This window comes from Gobius niger (genome assembly GCF_951799975.1).
Source record: "Gobius niger genome assembly, chromosome: 11".
NCBI lineage: Eukaryota > Metazoa > Chordata > Actinopteri > Gobiiformes > Gobiidae > Gobius > Gobius niger.
The window spans coordinates 863,535-883,640 of NC_136862.1; the positions used below are offsets into that span (position 1 = coordinate 863,535).

The following is a 20,106-nucleotide window of genomic DNA, read 5'->3' on the forward strand; positions in this document are numbered from 1 at the left end:
ACTTTACCATGGGCTTCTTGAGCTCGTTGGGTTTGATGCAGCGGATGAAGAAGGGCTGGCAGACGCTCAGGGTCCTCATGAGCAGGTCTGGGTAAGGTCTGGGTCCGGGTCAGGTCCAGGTCAGGTCCGGGTCAAGTCCAGGTCCGGTCCGGGTCAGTCCTGTTACTTTACCATGGGCTTCTTGAGCTCGTTGGGCTTGATGCAGCGGATGAAGAAGGGCTGGCAGAGCTCAGGGTCCTCATGAGCGGTGTCTGGGTCAGGTCAGGGTCAGGGTCAGGGTCAGGGTCAGGGTCAGGGTCAGGGTCAGGGTCAGGGTCAGATCCAGGTCAAGTCCAGGTCCGGTCCGGGTCAGTCTTGTTAGTTTACCATGGGCTTCTTGAGCTCGTTGGGCTTGATGCAGCGGATGAAGAAGGGCTGGCAGACGCTCAGGGTCCTCATGAGCAGCTCCAGCGAGCGTTTGAACTGGCTGCTCAGGGTGGGCGAGCGCTTCCTCGTCTCCGCGCCCTGGAAAACAAACTAACTCTTTACCCGGACTTTAGGAAAGAAACGGAAGCACGAGCTCAACATCCACAGCACGACTACAAACAGACGGGGCTCCACCACATCTGCTCACAGCGACGGCCACAGACACAAGAGGACGAGCGTTACCTTTGGAGCGGGAGTGCTGGGCTGCTGATACCCGCAGAGAAACTGAGCTCAGAGGAAAACAGGAGAGAGAAGGGGTGAAAGAAGATCGAGAGAGCAGGAGGACATTAGTGAAACAGCTGCAGGGTTCCTTCTCCACTGGAAGCCTCTCAGACCTAAAGTGCAGAAGTTCTCACCATGGCCACGTCGGCCTGGAAGATCTGCTTGATGAACTTGTTCCTGGAAGAGTGGACCAGCTGGATGATGTCCGTGTGGAGGCTGTCGCGGTTCTTCTCCAGGAACCCTGCGAGAAACAGCACCCGTGTGACTTCAGAGCTTTGGGACCAGACTCTCATGCTTCTTCAGGACATAAACGCACCTCGGGTCTCGTAGTAGACGACGCCGGCGAAGTGCTGGATCCCGAACTGCGTCTCGTAGCTGTTCTTGGGAGGGATGTAGTAGGAGTTCTGCTTGTGTTGGGAGTTGAGCTTGTAGAGCATCGTCGCGTCCGTGCCCTGTTCAACAAACAAGAATGAGTCTGACGCCAAACCGCCGCCGCCCTGTGGTCCCCGTACCTTGGGGAACTTGCTCTCCTCGTCGATGAGCGAGATGATGTTCATGGGTTTGGAGGCGATCATGTCCAGCGCGTCCTGGTTGTCGCTGAACTCGATGTGCTGCCAGCGGATGTCCTCCAGGTTATACTCCTCCTGCTCCAGCTTAAACACGTGCCGCACGAAGAACTGCTGCAGGCTCTCGTTGGCGAAGTTGATGCACAGCTGCTCGAAACTGAGGAGGAGAGGTTTATTTATGGAAGTGTGGGCTGGAGTTTCAGTCTGTGTGACCGGAGAGGGAGATACAGTCCTCATTGGACCTTCACAAGATCAGCGTGGCACCTGTTCACAGTGAAGTTCTCGAAGCCGAAGATGTCCAGTAAACCGATGGACCTGCGCAGGAGGCTGCTGTCGCTGGACGGCGGCCTGTAGATGGCAGCGTTGATCTTTTCCACGATCCACACGAAGAGTCGGCCGTAAATGCCCTGAAAACACACGAGTGGATCATTTCAGGAGCGGCTTCTTCAGTTCAGCTTCATTTGACAGAATCTAAAGTATGAAACTGTCAGAGCGACCACAGTCTTTGAAAAGGCCGATCGTCTTCAGCCAGTGTTAATTTTGACAACATATTTTAATTTAGTTTTAGTCTTTGTTTTTTGACGAAAATGTAATTCGATTTTAGTCTAGTTTTGGTCGACTAAAATTGCAAGTAAATTTAGTCGACTAAATTTAAGACGAATTTAGTCGACTTTGCATTGATAATGTTCATTATAAGTCATGTCGGTGCTTATAATAATATGCCGATAATGACCAGCGTTCTATACATTATCCGCTTATTTTCGGCCATTTGCCAACTGAACACACAACATAAACCTCGTACACTTTTATGAAGGTCAAAGGTTTATTTAATGACTTCCGCGACAAATAGTTCCCAAAAGTTTGCGCGTTGCTCGGCATCGTTTGGCTAGGCTAGAAGCAGCAAGGCTAGCAGCTAGCCTAGCTACTTAGCTGAAGGTGCAGTTGGAGGAGGTGGTGAATCTCTGGGTAAGTTGAAAGTCAGACTCACGATTCCCCGACTTCTCTCTCAGTGACGGGACAGATAGTGTCGCTGCTACGTACGTGCGGAGTGATATGAAAACACCAACTCAGACGTCCTTTATCAGGAAATAATGACCGGGAGAACGTTGGGAAATCCCATTCAAATCAACGGAGCTTCTGCTTACGCTGTGAAGAGCTGTATAATGATCATATTTAATGTTGTTCCACTGCTTCATGTTTCTGCTCCACATGAACAAAGCTCAGAGCTGATCCTTTGGCAGAGAATTTACATGATCTGAGGCTCTTTCAGACGCTCAATAGAAGTTTGGATGATTTTAGTCTCTCCCTTTCAATTTTATTTAGTCTGATTTTAATCGACTAAAATAACTAAAATTAAGACTAAATATTTCAGTCGACGACATTAACCCTGTCTTCAGCTGTTCTTCTCGTGTTGATCTGCACAGAAGCGGCGCCTGACCTTGACGAAGGCGTCCCTCACGTCCCGCCCCTGGGCCACGCTGAGCGGCGTGCACACGCTCTCTCCACGCGTGATCAGGGTCCGCGTGGTCAGACACACCATCACGTCTTTGGGCTCCACCTGCGGGACAGCACACAGGACTGCAGTTACAACACCAGGCTCCGCCCCCTCCTCCTGTGGCGCCGCGTGGTCCTCACCTCCAGCAGGGCGGCGGCCGTCAGCAGGTCCGGCGAGCGCACCACCACGCAGGCGTCCAGGTTCTCAAACGTCCGCGCTGGAGAGGAGACACAGTTACTGATGGGGTGTCCAAAGAGCGGCCCAGGGGCCAAATCCGGCCCTCCAGCACAGAACAACTGGCCCCAAGATGATTTTGAGAAATATTATTATGCAAATAAGTCATAAAATACCAGTTGAAGTAGAAAAATAGTGTCAGTATTTTATAAATGTCCTGTCAGGATTCAATTTTGTCTAATAGTGGGTTACACATTAGAGAAGCTAGGGGCAAGCTTACTCAATACAAAATTCTTAATAGATATTATTATACTCCTTCAAGGCTTTATAAAATGGGTATTGGCAGAAACGATCTTTGTTGGAAATGCCAAACAGCTAAAGGTACTTTGATGCACGCCCTTTGGGAATGTCCGGTGATCTCTCCTTTTTGGAGCAGCGTTTTAAGTTACATGCAAGGTTGGTTATCCTGCAATCTGCCCAAATCACCTAGACTGTGTCTGCTTGGAGATAAAAGAGAGGTGCCAATGTTAAACAAACATACATTTAGAGTGTTAAATACTGCTTTGGTAACATGTTCCCGACTCATTTTGAAATTTTGGAAAGACCCTCATGCCCCAACACTTAGAATGTGGAAAGAAAGAATGACTGAAAATGTTGCGTGCGAAAAGATGCTGGGAAGACAACACTGTACGAATTAAACCATGAAGGAACAATGGGACAATTTCTGCACCTACATGTCTACAATGTAATTTGGACATCAGCTGTTTACAAAGATTAGGATGTCGCTTTGTTCTGCACTACCTTGGTACATTGCGCCTGGCTGGGTATGGTTAGGTGCGGTGTGTCGGAGGTGGGGTGGAATGGAGTGTTCCCAACATTAATAATGTACCTCACTGTTTTGTTTTTTTATTTGTATTTTTGTTTGTTTGTTTGTTATAAAAGACAAAACTCAATAAATATTTGAATTATAAAAAAAAAAAAAACAATGTCCTGTCAGAACATCCCGCTTGGTCATATTCACCACGTTCCAAATGATTATGCAAATTGTATTTTTCAGTCAAAAAGGTAAAAAAAAACTTTTTTTTTTAATGAAACTCATGGATGGTTTTGTGTCTCAGGCTCTTTGAATCACTGACATTAATGTGATTTTCAGGTTAAGCCCAGTTAAGGGAAAAACGACTGAAAAAGGACGTTCCACATTATCAAGCAGATCATCATTTTCAAGCAATAAGGGAAAGAAAAAGGATCTCTCTGCTGATGGAAAGTGTGAAATAGTTGAATGCCTTGGTCTAGGTGTGAAAACCTTCGATATTTCATGAAAGACATCTCTATAATGCAGAAGTCCAAGTACCTTTTAGATCATAAATAACTTCATGTATTGTATTGTTCACTGGTATAGGGTATAAACCCGATCTAAGCTACTGTGCTGAGATTTGGGAAAATAATTCTGAAAGTTCACTGATTTCATGAACTCGTCTTCAAAAAAGAGCCGTGAGAATTATCAACAAATCTGGTTATCTTGATCAAACCAACATATTGTTCTTGGAATCAAAAGTTATTAAACTCACTGACCTTGTAGATGATCAAACAGCCCAAATAATGTTCAGAGTACAGCAGCATAACTTACCAAACAATATACAAAAACATTACACACAACAAACTGTGTACAGCCTCAGGATCAGCTGATGACCATAAATGTACAATACAAACGTTCAAATCAACTATGAAAAGTGTTTGTGTTTCCATCACTGGTGCCAAATTATGGAATGATTTCAGCTCAGATCTAAAACTGTGCTCAAGTATGAATCAGTTTAAAGAGGGGGTGTTCTGCTTTAAAGAGGGCGTGTTCTGCTTTAAAGAGGGCGTGTTCTGCTTTAAAGAGGGCGTGTTCTGCTTTAAAGAGGGCGTGTTCTGCTTTAAAGAGGGCGTGTTCTGCTTTAAAGAGGGCGTGTTCTGCTTTAAAGAGGGGGTGTTCTGCTTTAAAGAGGGGGTGTTCTGCTTTAAAGAGGGGGTGTTCTGCTTTAAAGAGGGGGTGTTCTGCTTTAAAGAGGGGGTGTTCTGCTTTAAAGAGGGGGTGTTCTGCTTTAAAGAGGGGGTGTTCTGCTTTAAAGAGGGGGTGTTCTGCTTTTGTCAGCCCCACAGCACCAGTCTATATCTCACTACAATGATGACAAACCTTCTGTTGGTCTGTAAATGCAGTAAATCAGTATAACTGCCTTGTATAAAATGTCTCTCTCAAAATGGCTGTAGTGAATGTCTTGAAATAGGCCTCTGTCTCTTTAAGAACCTCTGAGCCTTTAGACACGCCCCCTCCACACGCTGTCTGTGGCATCAGTGGGGAGGGGTTCTGCTGAGGAGCAGTGGTTGGTTACTCGGCTGGTGACCAAAGCTCGGAGGCGTCTCCAGGAGGTGGGGCGTTCCTAGGAGGACTCAGGCAAACCTATCCCTAAAATGGCCGCCATCAGAGTTTTTACAGATTACTCAGAAATACGTGAATGTGCCAAGGCAACACTTCAGCCATGTTTTTAATGAGGGAGTGACAGAATAACAGGATGGAAAGCTGGAAAAAGGCCATTTTGCATTAAGAAGAAATATTTTTTTAAATATGAAACAGAACTTACAGATGACAAGTGATCCGTCTCATGTATGTGCCTTGTTACTATTGCTACTTATCAATTTATTTATTTTTTGAGTTTTGAGTAACGTAGGAACAGGAAACTGATGTCATCAATCTGTTTTTGAAATAGGGGGTGGGGTTAAATAAGTTAAACTTCTCTGTGCATTTGTATTTGGCTTTTCAAGGGAACTTGGAACTTGGAACTTGAAAGATGAAGCACAATCATCGAACTGATAAGAGATTTGTGGATGATTCAGACACACTCGGGTTTGTGCAGATAAAGTAATCAGTAATAACGAAAAGATTGGGGCAAAAAGTCACTTCCTTTAACCCCTTAACTCCCACCTGAACCGAGCACATTTTCTCCAGTTTGGCTTTACCCCAATCCAAAAGCTTCTGGAAGTAGGGTGTGAAAATAGCAACGAAACTGAGACGAAAACAATGATGAAAATGTCACAAAAATGTCACATGAAATTGACAAAAATGTGACAAAATGTGACAGAAAAATTTGACAAGAAAATGACAAAAATTTGATGAAAAAATGACAAACAAATGACAAAAAAATGACAAAAATGTGAGGAAAAAGATCTCTCGGTTCAGGCGGGAGTTAAGAGGTTAATACTCTTTTTCGGTACCAGTGACTCTGAGATCTCCTCGGTCTCAGCGACAGTGCAGGGTCGTCACAGAAACGTCTCACAGGTTGAGGACAATAAACAGACTCACAGAGACCATGTGGAGTCTCTGCTGAAATCGAACCCCTTCCTTCTCACCGAGACGATCTGGGACTGGAGACCTGCTCTTTTCAAAGGCCTGAACACGGCGTTAGCAGTGGTGGAAAAGGCTCTTCGACTAAACGGAGGCTTTACCCTGGAACTGCAGGTTGCCCATGTGCAGGATGGCGGCCAACAGTTTGGAGATCTCCCAGTTCTCCGTCTCCGTGAACATCAGCACCTTCATGGCCGACAGGATGCTCGAGTAATCGGCCAAGTCGTCCCGGCCCTCGCACTCCGTACAGCTCCCCTACAGGACAGATCAGTTATTACACTTTAACACTCAGCTCCCCTACAGGACAGATCAGTTACTACACTTTAACAATCAGCTCCCCCACAGGACAGATCAGGAATTACACTTTAACTCTCAGCTCCCCTACAGGACGGATCAGGAATTACACTTTAACGCTCAGCTCCCCTACAGGACAGATCAGGAATTACACTTTAACTCTCAGCTCCCCTACAGGACAGATCAGGAATTACATTTTTACTCTCCCCTGAATAGTGTGTAATAACATGATAATGTGGTTGAATAGTGTGTAATAACGTGATAATGTGGTTGAATAGTGTGTAATAATGTGATAATGTGGTTGAATAGTGTGTAATAACATGATTATGTGGTTTAATAGTGTGTAATAACATGATAATGTGGTTGAATAGTGTGTAATAACGTGATAATGTGGTTGAATAGTGTGTAATAACATGATAATATGGTTGAATAGTGTGTAATAACGTGATAATATGGTTGAATAGTGTGTAATAACATGATAATATGGTTGAATAGTGTGTAATAACGTGATAATGTGGTTGAAGAGCGTGTAATAACATAATAATATGGTTGAATAGTGTGTAATAACATGATAATGTGGTTGAATAGTGTGTAATAACATGATAATATGGTTGAATAGTGTGTAATAACGTGATAATATGGTTGAACAGCGTGTAATAACATAATAATATGGTTGAAGAGCGTGTAATAACGTGATAATATGGTTGAATAGTGTGTAATAACATGATAATGTGGTTGAATAGTGTGTAATAACGTGATAATGTGGTTGAATAGTGTGTAATAATGTGATAATGTGGTTGAATAGTGTGTAATAACATGATTATGTGGTTTAATAGTGTGTAATAACATGATAATGTGGTTGAATAGTGTGTAATAACGTGATAATGTGGTTGAATAGTGTGTAATAACATGATAATATGGTTGAATAGTGTGTAATAACGTGATAATATGGTTGAATAGTGTGTAATAACATGATAATATGGTTGAATAGTGTGTAATAACGTGATAATGTGGTTGAAGAGCGTGTAATAACATAATAATATGGTTGAATAGTGTGTAATAACATGATAATGTGGTTGAATAGTGTGTAATAACATGATAATATGGTTGAATAGTGTGTAATAACATGATAATATGGTTGAATAGTGTGTAATAACGTGATAATATGGTTGAACAGTGTGTAATAACGTGATAATATGGTTGAATAGTGTGTAATAACGTGATAATATGGTTGAATAGTGTGTAATAACATGATAATGTGGTTGAATAGTGTGTAATAACGTGATAATATGGTTGAATAGTGTGTAATAACGTGATAATATGGTTTAATAGTGTGTAATAACATGATAATGTGGTTGAATAGTGTGTAATAACATGATAATATGGTTGAATAGCGTGTAATAACGTGATAATGTGGTTGAATAGCGTGTAATAACGTGATAATGTGGTTGAATAGCGTGTAATAACGTGATAATATGGTTGAATAGCGTGTAAACATGATAATATGGTTGAATAGTGTGTAATAACGTGATAATATGGTTGAAGAGCGTGTAATAACGTGATAATGTGGTTGAATAGCGTGTAATAACATGATAATATAGTTGAATAGTGTGTAATAACATGATAATATGGTTGAATAGTGTGTAATAACGTGATAATGTGGTTGAATAGTGTGTAATAACATGATAATGTGGTTGAATATCGTGTAATAACATGATAATATGGTTGAATAGTGTGTAATAACGTGATAATGTGGTTGAATAGTGTGTAATAACATGATAATATGGTTGAATAGTATGTAATAACATGATAATATGGTTGAATAGTGTGTAATAACGTGATAATGTGGTTGAATAGTGTGTAATAACATGATAATGTGGTTGAATAGTGTGTAATAACATGATAATGTGGTTGAATAGTGTGTAATAACATGATAATATGGTTGAATAGCGTGTAATAACATGATAATATGGTTGAATAGTGTGTAATAACGTGATAATATGGTTGAATAGTGTGTAATAACATGATAATGTGGTTGAATATCGTGTAATAACATGATAATATGGTTGAATAGTGTGTAATAACATGATAATGTGGTTGAATAGTGTGTAATAACATGATAATGTGGTTGAATAGTGTGCAATAACATAATAATGTGGTTGAATAGTGTGTAATAACATAATAATATGGTTGAATAGTGTGTAATAACGTGATAATATGGTTGAATAGTGTGTAATAACATGATAATATGGTTGAATAGTGTGTAATAACATGATAATGTGGTTGAATAGCATGTAATAACATGATAATGTGGTTGAATAGTGTGCAATAACATAATAATGTGGTTGAATAGTGTGTAATAACATAATAATATGGTTGAATAGTGTGTAATAACGTGATAATATGGTTGAATAGTGCGTAATAACATGATAATATGGTTGAATAGTGTGTAATAACATGATAATGTGGTTGAATAGTGTGTAATAACATGATAATGTGGTTGAATAGCATGTAATAACATGATAATGTGGTTGAATAGTGTGCAATAACATAATAATGTGGTTGAATAGTGTGTAATAACATAATAATATGGTTGAATAGTGTGTAATAACGTGATAATATGGTTGAATAGTGCGTAATAACATGATAATATGGTTGAATAGTGTGTAATAACATGATAATGTGGTTGAATAGCGTGTAATAACGTGATAATATGGTTGAATAGTGTGTAATAACATGATAATATGGTTGAATAGTGTGTAATAACATGATAATATGGTTGAATAGTGTGTAATAACGTGATAATGTGGTTGAATAGTGTGTAATAACATAATGTGGTTGAATAGTGTGTAATAACATAATGTGGTTGAATAGTGTGTAATAACATGATAATATGGTTGAATAGTGTGTAATAACATGATAATGTGGTTGAATAGTGTGTAATAACATGATAATATGGTTGAATAGTGTGTAATAACATAATGTGGTTGAATAGTGTGTAATAACATGATAATATGGTTGAATAGTGTGTAATAACGTGATAATGTGGTTGAATAGTGTGTAATAACATGATAATATGGTTGAATAGTGTGTAATAACGTGATAATATGGTTGAATAGTGTGTAATAACATAATAATATGGTTGAATAGTGTGTAATAACATGATAATATGGTTGAATAGTGTGTAATAACGTGATAATATGGTTGAATAGTGTGTAATAACGTGATAATGTGGTTGAATAGTGTGTAATAACGTGATAATATGGTTGAATAGTGTGTAATAACATGATAATGTGGTTGAATAGTGTGTAATAACGTGATAATGTGGTTGAATAGTGTGTAATAACGTGATAATATGGTTGAATAGTGTGTAATAACATGATAATATGGTTGAATAGTGTGTAATAACGTGATAATGTGGTTGAATAGTGTGTAATAACGTGATAATATGGTTGAATAGCGTGTAATAACATGATAATGTGGTTGAATAGTGTGTAATAACATGATAATGTGGTTGAATAGTGTGTAATAACATGATAATATGGTTGAATAGCGTGTAATAACATGATAATATGGTTGTTATAACGTGTAATAACAGTATTCATGCCGCACCATGGTCAGGTAGCTGTAGTCCGAGGCCTGGCCCAGCCCCAGTTTGGCCTTTTGCTCCGGACACATCCCCCTCAGCAGACAGTAGAACACGTGGTAGTTCCTCTCGTCTGAAGCCTGAGCAAACACGGAGACAGACACAGTTTCAATCAATCAAAAGTTTATCAAAGTTTATTTATAAAACACTTAATAACAACACCAGGGAGAACAAATCCATCACAGTCTGCTCCAAAGTTATGTCCTAAAGGCATCGGGTTACGGCGACCAAGGCCGTGACTCGACAGTGTGGCAGTGACTGCAGACTCACCTGTGGGTGTGACAGTGACCGCAGACTCACCTGTGGGTGTGACAGTGACTGCAGACTCACCTGTGGGTGTGACAGTGACCGCAGACTCACCTGTGGGTGTGGCAGTGACCGCAGACTCTCCTGTGGGTGTGACAGTGACCGCAGACTCTCCTGTGGGTGTGACAGTGACCGCAGACTCACCTGTGGGTGTGACAGTGACCGCAGACTCACCTGTGGGTGTGGCAGGGACCGCAGACTCACCTGTGGGTGTGACAGTGACCGCAGACTCACCTGTGGGTGTGGCAGGGACCGCAGACTCACCTGTGGGTGTGACAGTGACCGCAGACTCACCTGTGGGTGTGGCAGGGACCGCAGACTCACCTGTGGGTGTGGCAGTGACCGCAGACTCACCTGTGGGTGTGGCAGTGACCGCAGACTCAGCTGTGGGTGTGGCAGGGACTGCAGACTCACCTGCCGGTGTGGCAGGTACTGCAGACTCACCTGTCGGCACACGCGGGACTTCTCCAGCAGGTACTGCTCGATGCGGGCGCCCTCGATGGCTCCTCTCTTGTTGAAGTGGATGTCGATGTACTTCCCGAAGCGGCTGGAGTTGTCGTTGCGGATGGTCTTGGCGTTTCCAAAGGCTGTGGATGAGAACAACTGTATAACTCCGTCACAGACGTTCGGACGGCGAGACTGACCTTCCAGGATGGGCGTGGCCTCCAGGACCTGCTGCTCGATCCAGGAGTGCTGTCCGCTGATGGCCGCCAGGAACTGCAGGATCAGCTTCGCGCTCTCAGTTTTCCCGGCGCCGGACTCGCCGCTGAAGACGAAGATTACAAACGTTTATTCAGTTTCATTTTGACACTTCCTGTTTGGGTCAAATAAGGGCGGAGGGAACCAGTCTCTCAGCAGTTTAATCCCATAGAAACGTGGGCGTGGCTCTGACCTGATGATGACGCACTGGTCGCGGTTGCTGCGCTGCATGTTGAAGTAGCAGTTGTCGGCGATGGCGAAGATGTGCGGCGGCAGCTCCCCGATCTTCCTGTTGGTGTAGAGGCGGATCTGCTCGGCCGAGTAGATGGGCAGCAGCTGGTACGGGTTCACCGCCACCAGGATGGAGCCCGTGTACGTCTGCGGCGAGGAACAGGTTCTTACAGCGAGCATTTACTCCACACGCCGTCAGAGAGAAGCTCACATCACAGAAGGTCATGTGATGATGTGAGGCGGGAAACAGCTGGTCCTCCAGTGCTTCTGCTCGGACCTCCTCGAGTCCGACTCACATCATCACAGGACGACCAATCAAAGAGACACTTTAAGCTCATTGGTTGCCTGATTTGGCAGCTGAAAACTGATTGGACAGAGGAATAAAGATCAGACACTCCCATTTATTCATGAGCAGTAAAAACTCACCCGGCCGCCACTGTACGTCTAAAAAGGGAAGAGGGAAATTTAAAAATGGGGATAAAGTTATTCCCCCCTTTCTTGGGGTGAAAAAAGAAAAAAAAATATTGGGCAAAATCTTTCTGAGGGACTATGGGAATAATTAGGCCAAGAATGTTGATGTTTTTACACATGTCTGACGGTTTGTCGTACTGATCGACGTCACTCAGCCAATAGCGTGACACTAAAACTGATGCCGAGTGAAGGTGCGGTGCAGGGGGGGCGGGGCTTACGTAGATGACCCTCTCGTTGTAGCGAATCAGCAGGTTGCGGAGGATCCCGGCCTCGTTCAGGTCGCCCAGGCGGATCATGTCCTCCACGCCGTGCACCGACGTCGGGTGCATGGGCTTGATGTTGGTGGCGTTCTGCGGCGCGATGCAGTGATCCTGCGGCGGCGGAGAGGGTGTTATTTTAGTCTTATTTTATTTCAGCAACTGTTTCTTAAAGCGACAGCAGCAAATGATCCATGAGGCTTAAGTTTCTACTAAATGAAAACAAAAGCATTTAATCTGTTTCCTGAGTTTCCTCTTTAACACTGACATGTGACTGAGCTGTGGGGACGACAACATGGATTTATCACTTTATAAAGTTTGGCTTGTGCAGAATCTTAATTTTTAATTATTATTATTTTTATTATTAAATGTGCTCCTGTCAATCAACAGTGGTTGTGCATGAATCACTGAGGGAGGGGCCGAGGGGGGTGGGGTTGGTTTGGCGCAGTGGCTTATGGGATGAAACATAGCTCCTAATCACCGGTTAGTTAGCATCAGAGGTCCCTATGCTAAAGTGGCTATGATAGTTAGCATCAGAGGTCCCTATGCTAAAGTGGCTATGATAGTTAGCATCAGAGGTCCCTATGCTAAAGTGGCTATGATAGTTAGCACCAGAGGTCCCTATGCTAAAGTGGCTATGATAGTTAGCACCAGAGGTCCCTATGCTAAAGTGGCTATGATAGTTAGCATCAGAGGTCCCTATGCTAAAGTGGCTATGATAGTTAGCATCAGAGGTCCCTATGCTAAAGTGGCTATGATAGTTAGCATCAGAGGTCCCTATGCTAAAGTGGCTATGATAGTTAGCACCAGAGGTCCCTATGCTAAAGTGGCTATGATAGTTAGCATCAGAGGTCCCTATGCTAAAGTGGCTATGATAGTTAGCATCAGAGGTCCCTATGCTAAAGTGGCTATGATAGTTAGCATCAGAGGTCCCTATGCTAAAGTGGCTATGATAGTTAGCATCAGAGGTCCCTATGCTAAAGTGGCTATGATAGTTAGCATCAGAGGTCCCTATGCTAAAGTGGCTATGATAGTTAGCACCAGAGGTCCCTATGCTAAAGTGGCTATGATAGTTAGCACCAGAGGTCCCTATGCTAAAGTGGCTATGATAGTTAGCATCAGAGGTCCCTATGCTAAAGTGGCTATGATAGTTAGCATCAGAGGTCCCTATGCTAAAGTGGCTATGATAGTTAGCATCAGAGGTCCCTATGCTGAAGTGGCTATGATAGTTAGCATCAGAGGTCCCTATGCTAAAGTGGCTATGATAGTTAGCATCAGAGGTCCCTATGCTAAAGTGGCTATGATAGTTAGCACCAGAGGTCCCGATGCTAAAGTGGCTATGATAGTTAGCATCAGAGGTCCCTATGTTAAAGTGGCTATGATAGTTAGCATCAGAGGTCCCTATGCTAAAGTGGCTATGATAGTTAGCATCAGAGGTCCCTATGCTAAAGTGGCTATGATAGTTAGCACCAGAGGTCCCGATGCTAAAGTGGCTATGATAGTTAGCATCAGAGGTCCCTATGGTAAAGTGGCTATGATAGTTAGCATCAGAGGTCCCGATGCTAGAGTGGCTATGATAGTTAGCATCAAAGGTCCCTATGCTAAAGGGGCTTTGATAGTTAGCACCAGAGGTCCCTATGCTAAAGTGGCTATGATAGTTAGCATCAGAGGTCCCTATGCTAAAGTGGCTATGATAGTTAGCATCAGAGGTCCCTATGCTAAAGTGGCTATGATAGTTAGCATCAGAGGTCCCTATGCTAAAGTGGCTATGATAGTTAGCATCAGGGGTCCCTATGCTAAAGTGGCTATGATAGTTAGCATCAGAGGTCCCGATGCTAGAGTGGCTATGATAGTTAGCATCAAAGGTCCCTATGCTAAAGGGGCTTTGATAGTTAGCACCAGAGGTCCCTATGCTAAAGTGGCTATGATAGTTAGCATCAGAGGTCCCTATGTTAAAGTGGCTATGATAGTTAGCATCAGAGGTCCCTATGTTAAAGTGGCTATGATAGTTAGCATCAGAGGTCCCTATGCTAAAGTGGCTATGATAGTTAGCATCAGAGGTCCCGATGCTAGAGTGGCTATGATAGTTAGCATCAAAGGTCCCTATGCTAAAGGGGCTTTGATAGTTAGCACCAGAGGTCCCTATGCTAAAGTGGCTATGATAGTTAGCATCAGAGGTCCCTATGCTAAAGTGGCTATGATAGTTAGCATCAGAGGTCCCTATGCTAAAGTGGCTATGATAGTTAGCATCAGAGGTCCCTATGCTAAAGTGGCTATGATAGTTAGCATCAGAGGTCCCGATGCTAGAGTGGCTATGATAGTTAGCATCAAAGGTCCCTATGCTAAAGGGGCTTTGATAGTTAGCACCAGAGGTCCCTATGCTAAAGTGGCTATGATAGTTAGCATCAGAGGTCCCTATGCTAAAGTGGCTATGATAGTTAGCATCAGAGGTCCCTATGCTAAAGTGGCTATGATAGTTAGCATCAGAGGTCCCTATGCTAAAGTGGCTATGATAGTTAGCATCAGGGGTCCCTATGCTAAAGTGGCTATGATAGTTAGCATCAGAGGTCCCGATGCTAGAGTGGCTATGATAGTTAGCATCAAAGGTCCCTATGCTAAAGGGGCTTTGATAGTTAGCACCAGAGGTCCCTATGCTAAAGTGGCTATGATAGTTAGCATCAGAGGTCCCTATGTTAAAGTGGCTATGATAGTTAGCATCAGAGGTCCCTATGTTAAAGTGGCTATGATAGTTAGCATCAGAGGTCCCTATGCTAAAGTGGCTATGATAGTTAGCATCAGAGGTCCCGATGCTAGAGTGGCTATGATAGTTAGCATCAAAGGTCCCTATGCTAAAGGGGCTTTGATAGTTAGCACCAGAGGTCCCTATGCTAAAGTGGCTATGATAGTTAGCATCAGAGGTCCCTATGTTAAAGTGGCTATGATAGTTAGCATCAGAGGTCCCTATGCTAAAGTGGCTATGATAGTTAGCATCAGAGGTCCCTATGTTAAAGTGGCTATGATAGTTAGCATCAGAGGTCCCTATGCTAAAGTGGCTATGATAGTTAGCATCAGAGGTCCCTATGTTAAAGTGGCTATGATAGTTAGCATCAGAGGTCCCTATGCTAAAGTGGCTATGATAGTTAGCATCAGAGGTCCCTATGTTAAAGTGGCTATGATAGTTAGCATCAGAGGTCCCTATGCTAAAGTGGCTATGATAGTTAGCATCAGAGGTCCCTATGCTAAAGTGGCTATGATAGTTAGCATCAGAGGTCCCTATGCTAAAGTGGCTATGATAGTTAGCATCAGAGGTCCCTATGCTAAAGTGGCTATGATAGTTAGCATCAGAGGTCCCTATGCTAAAGTGGCTATGATAGTTAGCACCAGAGGTCCCTATGCTAAAGTGGCTATGATAGTTAGCACCAGAGGTCCCTATGCTAAAGTGGCTATGATAGTTAGCACCAGAGGTCCCTATGCTAAAGTGGCTATGATAGTTAGCACCAGAGGTCCCTATGCTAAAGTGGCTATGATAGTTAGCATCAGAGGTCCCTATGCTAAAGTGGCTATGATAGTTAGCATCAGAGGTCCCTATGCTAAAGTGGCTATGATAGTTAGCATCAGAGGTCCCTATGCTACAGTGGCAGAAGACGCGTCGTTTCAGTCATTTTGCTTCATTTCTGTCACGGTTCAGAACGAGGAAATGGGACCAAATGCAGAACTGACACAAAATAAATGTAATGGACAAATCCAAGGCAAAAACACAAAACAAACCCGAACTCCAGCAGGAGCAGAGAAACACCCCGGGAACAGGAGCAGGTGAGACCCGTTAGGGCGGGGCAGGTCATCAACACAAAACACTCAGGACAAGAACAGAGACACTGAATCCAGAGAGAGCTGAACATGGACAGACTTTGCTCAGCTACGAACGGGTTTTTACCGTCGTGTCTAAAAACAAGACGGACACATTCAGACCGTGCCCCCCCCGGGTGTTGGGACACCCCGGGACACGACTGAAAGAACAGCATCTTCTTCAACTGTCTGCGCTCATCATGTGCATAAACCTAACACTGCCATGTTGTAGTACGGCATCATCCCACTACAGAAGGGTCACTGTCAGGGGGCGTGGTCAGGGGGCGTGGCCATGGGGTGTGGTCAGGGGGCGTGGTCAGGGGGCGTGGTCAGGGGGCGTGGTCAGGGACATACCTGTCCCTCATCGTCCAGCACTTGGATCTGTCTGGAGTCGCACACTTTGACCTCGGCTCCGACCGGGACGTCGAACTCACGGCCCGTCTGCAGATCCAGCCACACGAAGTCTCCCTGAAACAGAGGAAACATGTGTGTGTGTATGTATATATGTATATTATATATATATATATATATATATATATATATATATATATATATATATATATATATAGTATATACTCCTGCAGGAGCTAAAGTGCAGATGTTGTGAACGACTGGAATGAGTTTCCTGAAGTAACGACTCGTTTTACTCCACACGTGTAAATCTGTATATATATATATATATATATACATTCACTGCTCACAAAAACTTAGGGCACACTCAAAAAACACAATGTAACTCCAAGTCAGTCAGATCTCTGGGATCTCAGACTGTCCAGTTAGGAAGCCACACTTATTGTGAATCAGTTTCACTTGGTGTTGTGGAAATGAAACAGACACAGGTGGAAATGAGAGGCAATTAGCAAGATCACTCCAAAAGAGGAATGGTTTTGCAGGTGGTGACCACAGAGCATTTCCCTGTCTTCATCCTTTGGACCGTATTTTTGGAACACTTTTGCATTTGTCCAGTGTTCTCACCACTAGAGGCATCATGAGGAGCATCTACAACCCACAGAAGCTGCTCTGGGAGTGATGCTCATCCAAAATGGCACGTCCATTCGTGCTGTGGCAAGAAGGTTTGCTGTGTCTCCCAGCGCAGTGTCCAGAGCATGGAGGAGATACCAGGAGACAGGCCAGTACACCAGGAGACCTGGGGGGGGGGCGACCGAGGTCAACAACCCAGCAGCAGGACCGCTATCTGCTCATTTGTGCACGGAGAAATGCTCTTCATGGATGAGAGCAGGTTCACCCTGAGCACATGTGACAGACGTGACAGAGTCTGGAGACGCCCTGGAGAACGTTCTGCTGCTGCAACATCATCCAGCATGACCGGTTTGGTGGTGGGTCAGTGATGGTCTGGGGAGGCATTTCATTGGAGGCCGCACAGCCCTCCATGTGCGAGCCAGAGGTTCCCTGACTGGCATTGGGGACCGGGATGAGATCCTCAGACCTATTGTAAGACCATATGCTGGTGCTGTGGGCCCTGGGTTCCTTCTGATGCCTGATAATGCCAGGCCACATGTGGCAAGAGTGTGTCAGCAGCTCCTGCATGATGAAGGTATTGATGTTCTGGACTGGCCTGCCCGTTCCCCAGACTTAAATCCAATAGATACATCTGGGACATCATGTCTCGGTCCATCCATCAACGCCACGTCGCATCACAGACTGTCCAGGAGCTGACTGATGCTCTAATCCAGGTCTGGGAGGAGATCCCTCAGGAGGACATCCGTGGTCTCATCAGGAGCTGCCCAGGCGTTGTAGGGAGTGCATTCAGGCACGTGGAGGCCACACACACGACTGAGGATGATACAGACTCGTTTGGAGGAATTTCTACCGAATTTGGATCAACCAGTGACCTGATTTGTCTCTTTGATTTTGACTATAATTTTGGATCTAGACCTCCAGGGGCTGAGAATCTGATTTCCATTTATCATTCTTATGTTATTTTGTTCTCAACACATTGCCCTACACTATGAATAAAGATTTTCATCCGAAAAATCGAATTGATTGACATCTAGGATGTGTTTTTTGAGTGTTTTTAAGTTTTTGTGAGCTGTGTATATTATATATTATATATTATATATATATATATATATATACATACATTTTTACACGTGTAAATCTGCAAAATATGAGTATTGGGTCAGACTCGGCTCCGTCACCTCACGTGAACTAAGAGCCTGATGAAACCACGAGCCCCTAAAGCAGGAGGTCAGGTGACCAGCATTAGGCCTCAGACTCCACAGAACAAGCCAGGTCTGACTGGACCAAATTTAGATTTCCTCCTGTGGTCGGTGGTTCTCTGGGTTTACACAGGACACGTCTTCTGCTCAGGAGATTATTCACATTCCAACAGAGCTTGACCTCAGGCCAGCTGTGTGGTCAGCTGTGTGGCCAGCTGTGTGGTCAGCTGTGTGGTCAGCTGTGTGGTCAGCTGTGTGGTCAGCTGTGTGGTCCCTCAGACATGCTCCAGTGCACAGGTGTTGGAGATGGCACAGCAGAAGTCCACCTGGTTTGTGCTGTTTAGTCACAGTTTGACCTTGTGTTTGTTTCTATGTTCGAGTTTCTGACCACACACCTGCTGCAGGATGACCATGGTTCAGCCTCGCACCTGCAGGACATTCAGCCGACGACTCTGCAGCGACAAACACTTTATATCAGCACAAAACAGAGAAACATCTACGGCATACAGGGGATAAAACAGACCAAACAACAGAGAAACATCAGCCACATACAGGGGATAGAACAGCCCAAACAACAGAGAAAGCTTTAGTGACTCATGGAGACACTTTAAACCTGTGATGTTTCTGTATTTAACCTGTTAAAGACCAGCTACTCTGATGTCCTCTGGCCCGGCTAAATTAAACAGTTCCCTCTCCATATTAAAATTACTGTTAAAACAACAGACTTTGTCCAAATTGCTGATGTGAACCATCATAGGAATCAGGACAAGAAGGAGCTTCTTTGTACATTTAGAAGGACATTGTGACAAAAACATGTAAAAAGGTTCTTTAGTTATAAAATTAATTTAAAAAATGTAGCTTTTTTATATATCGAAAATTAATGAAAAACTGAAATGTCTTTCCTGAAAATATACTTCACAGCTCACACTCCAAACTGAGCACAGTGTTAACCTTACTGGTGCTCAGCATGTGTGCAAAATCACAGAAGTCTAGGTCCAAGTGTGTTGGATTTGTAAACTTTTCAGTGTTTTGGTGCTTTATCTCATTAGCATCGAGCACAAACCAAAGTGACAAATGTTATAAAAGCAAAAATATTTTCACAAATTTGTCAAACAAGGTGCAGCAGCAACAACAAACCTCCCAAAAATGGACTAAATCAAAGCAAAATGAAGTTTTTATCTCAGTGCACAAAGGTGCGTCAGTCACAGCTTCCCCCAAAACAAAATGGCCGCCTTGTTTACTCAGAAAACAGCTTTTACACGTCTTCATTCACGTTGATCTGGACTATGAACCTGTACACACATGCACCACTGTCACCTGGGAAATCAATGGCCCTGTGGACAAATGCTAATGTGGCTAACATGTGGCTAACGTGTGGCTAACATGAGGCTAACATGTGGCTAACATGTGGCTAACATGTGGCTAACATGCGGCTAACATGTGGCTAACATGTGGCTAACATGAGGCTAACATGTGGCTAACATGAGGCTAACATGTGGCTAACATGTGGCTAACATGTGCTTGTGGCCTGCACTGAGCACTGCCAGCACAAATATCAATGGATTTCTTTGGGAAACGGCTCATTTTGAAGAGAATAGTCATTAGGATTAAGGGAACAGAACGGAAATTGCCTAAAAGTTTGTTTACAAGAAGATTTTCTCATTTGTGGAGTATTTTTAGGTAATTTCTGACCGTGAAAATGGAAAATAATGAGCCAAATTCTCCAAAAAGAGTGTTTTGTTGAAATGTTTGTTTCATTATATTTTACTTGAGTATTTTGGACCCAAAAAATCCAGTCAACCTATGATTGGACCACAAATAATTTAATATGGATGAGAAATGCTTAATTTTAATGCTCCATTTTCATGTTTT

General features: G+C 43.5%; 1 protein-coding gene across 1 annotated transcript in view; it reads right to left on the reverse strand.

Moving 5' to 3' along the window:
* LOC306970930 (unconventional myosin-VIIa-like) overlaps positions 1-16,540 on the reverse strand; it is a gene marked incomplete at both ends in the record, with an annotated part of 75,205 nt that extends 58,665 nt beyond the window's left edge. The window contains 13 exons of the mRNA XM_079567019.1: positions 367-504; positions 822-928; positions 1,004-1,139; positions 1,200-1,410; positions 1,518-1,660; positions 2,692-2,811; positions 2,889-2,965; positions 6,406-6,559; positions 10,211-10,324; positions 10,995-11,316; positions 11,443-11,627; positions 12,170-12,322; positions 16,409-16,540. Of these exons, the coding sequence (XP_079423145.1) occupies positions 367-504; positions 822-928; positions 1,004-1,139; positions 1,200-1,410; positions 1,518-1,660; positions 2,692-2,811; positions 2,889-2,965; positions 6,406-6,559; positions 10,211-10,324; positions 10,995-11,316; positions 11,443-11,627; positions 12,170-12,322; positions 16,409-16,540 (1,992 nt within the window). The remainder of the gene's footprint in view (positions 1-366; positions 505-821; positions 929-1,003; positions 1,140-1,199; positions 1,411-1,517; positions 1,661-2,691; positions 2,812-2,888; positions 2,966-6,405; positions 6,560-10,210; positions 10,325-10,994; positions 11,317-11,442; positions 11,628-12,169; positions 12,323-16,408) is intronic.
* Positions 16,541-20,106: the final 3,566 nt, after the last annotated feature.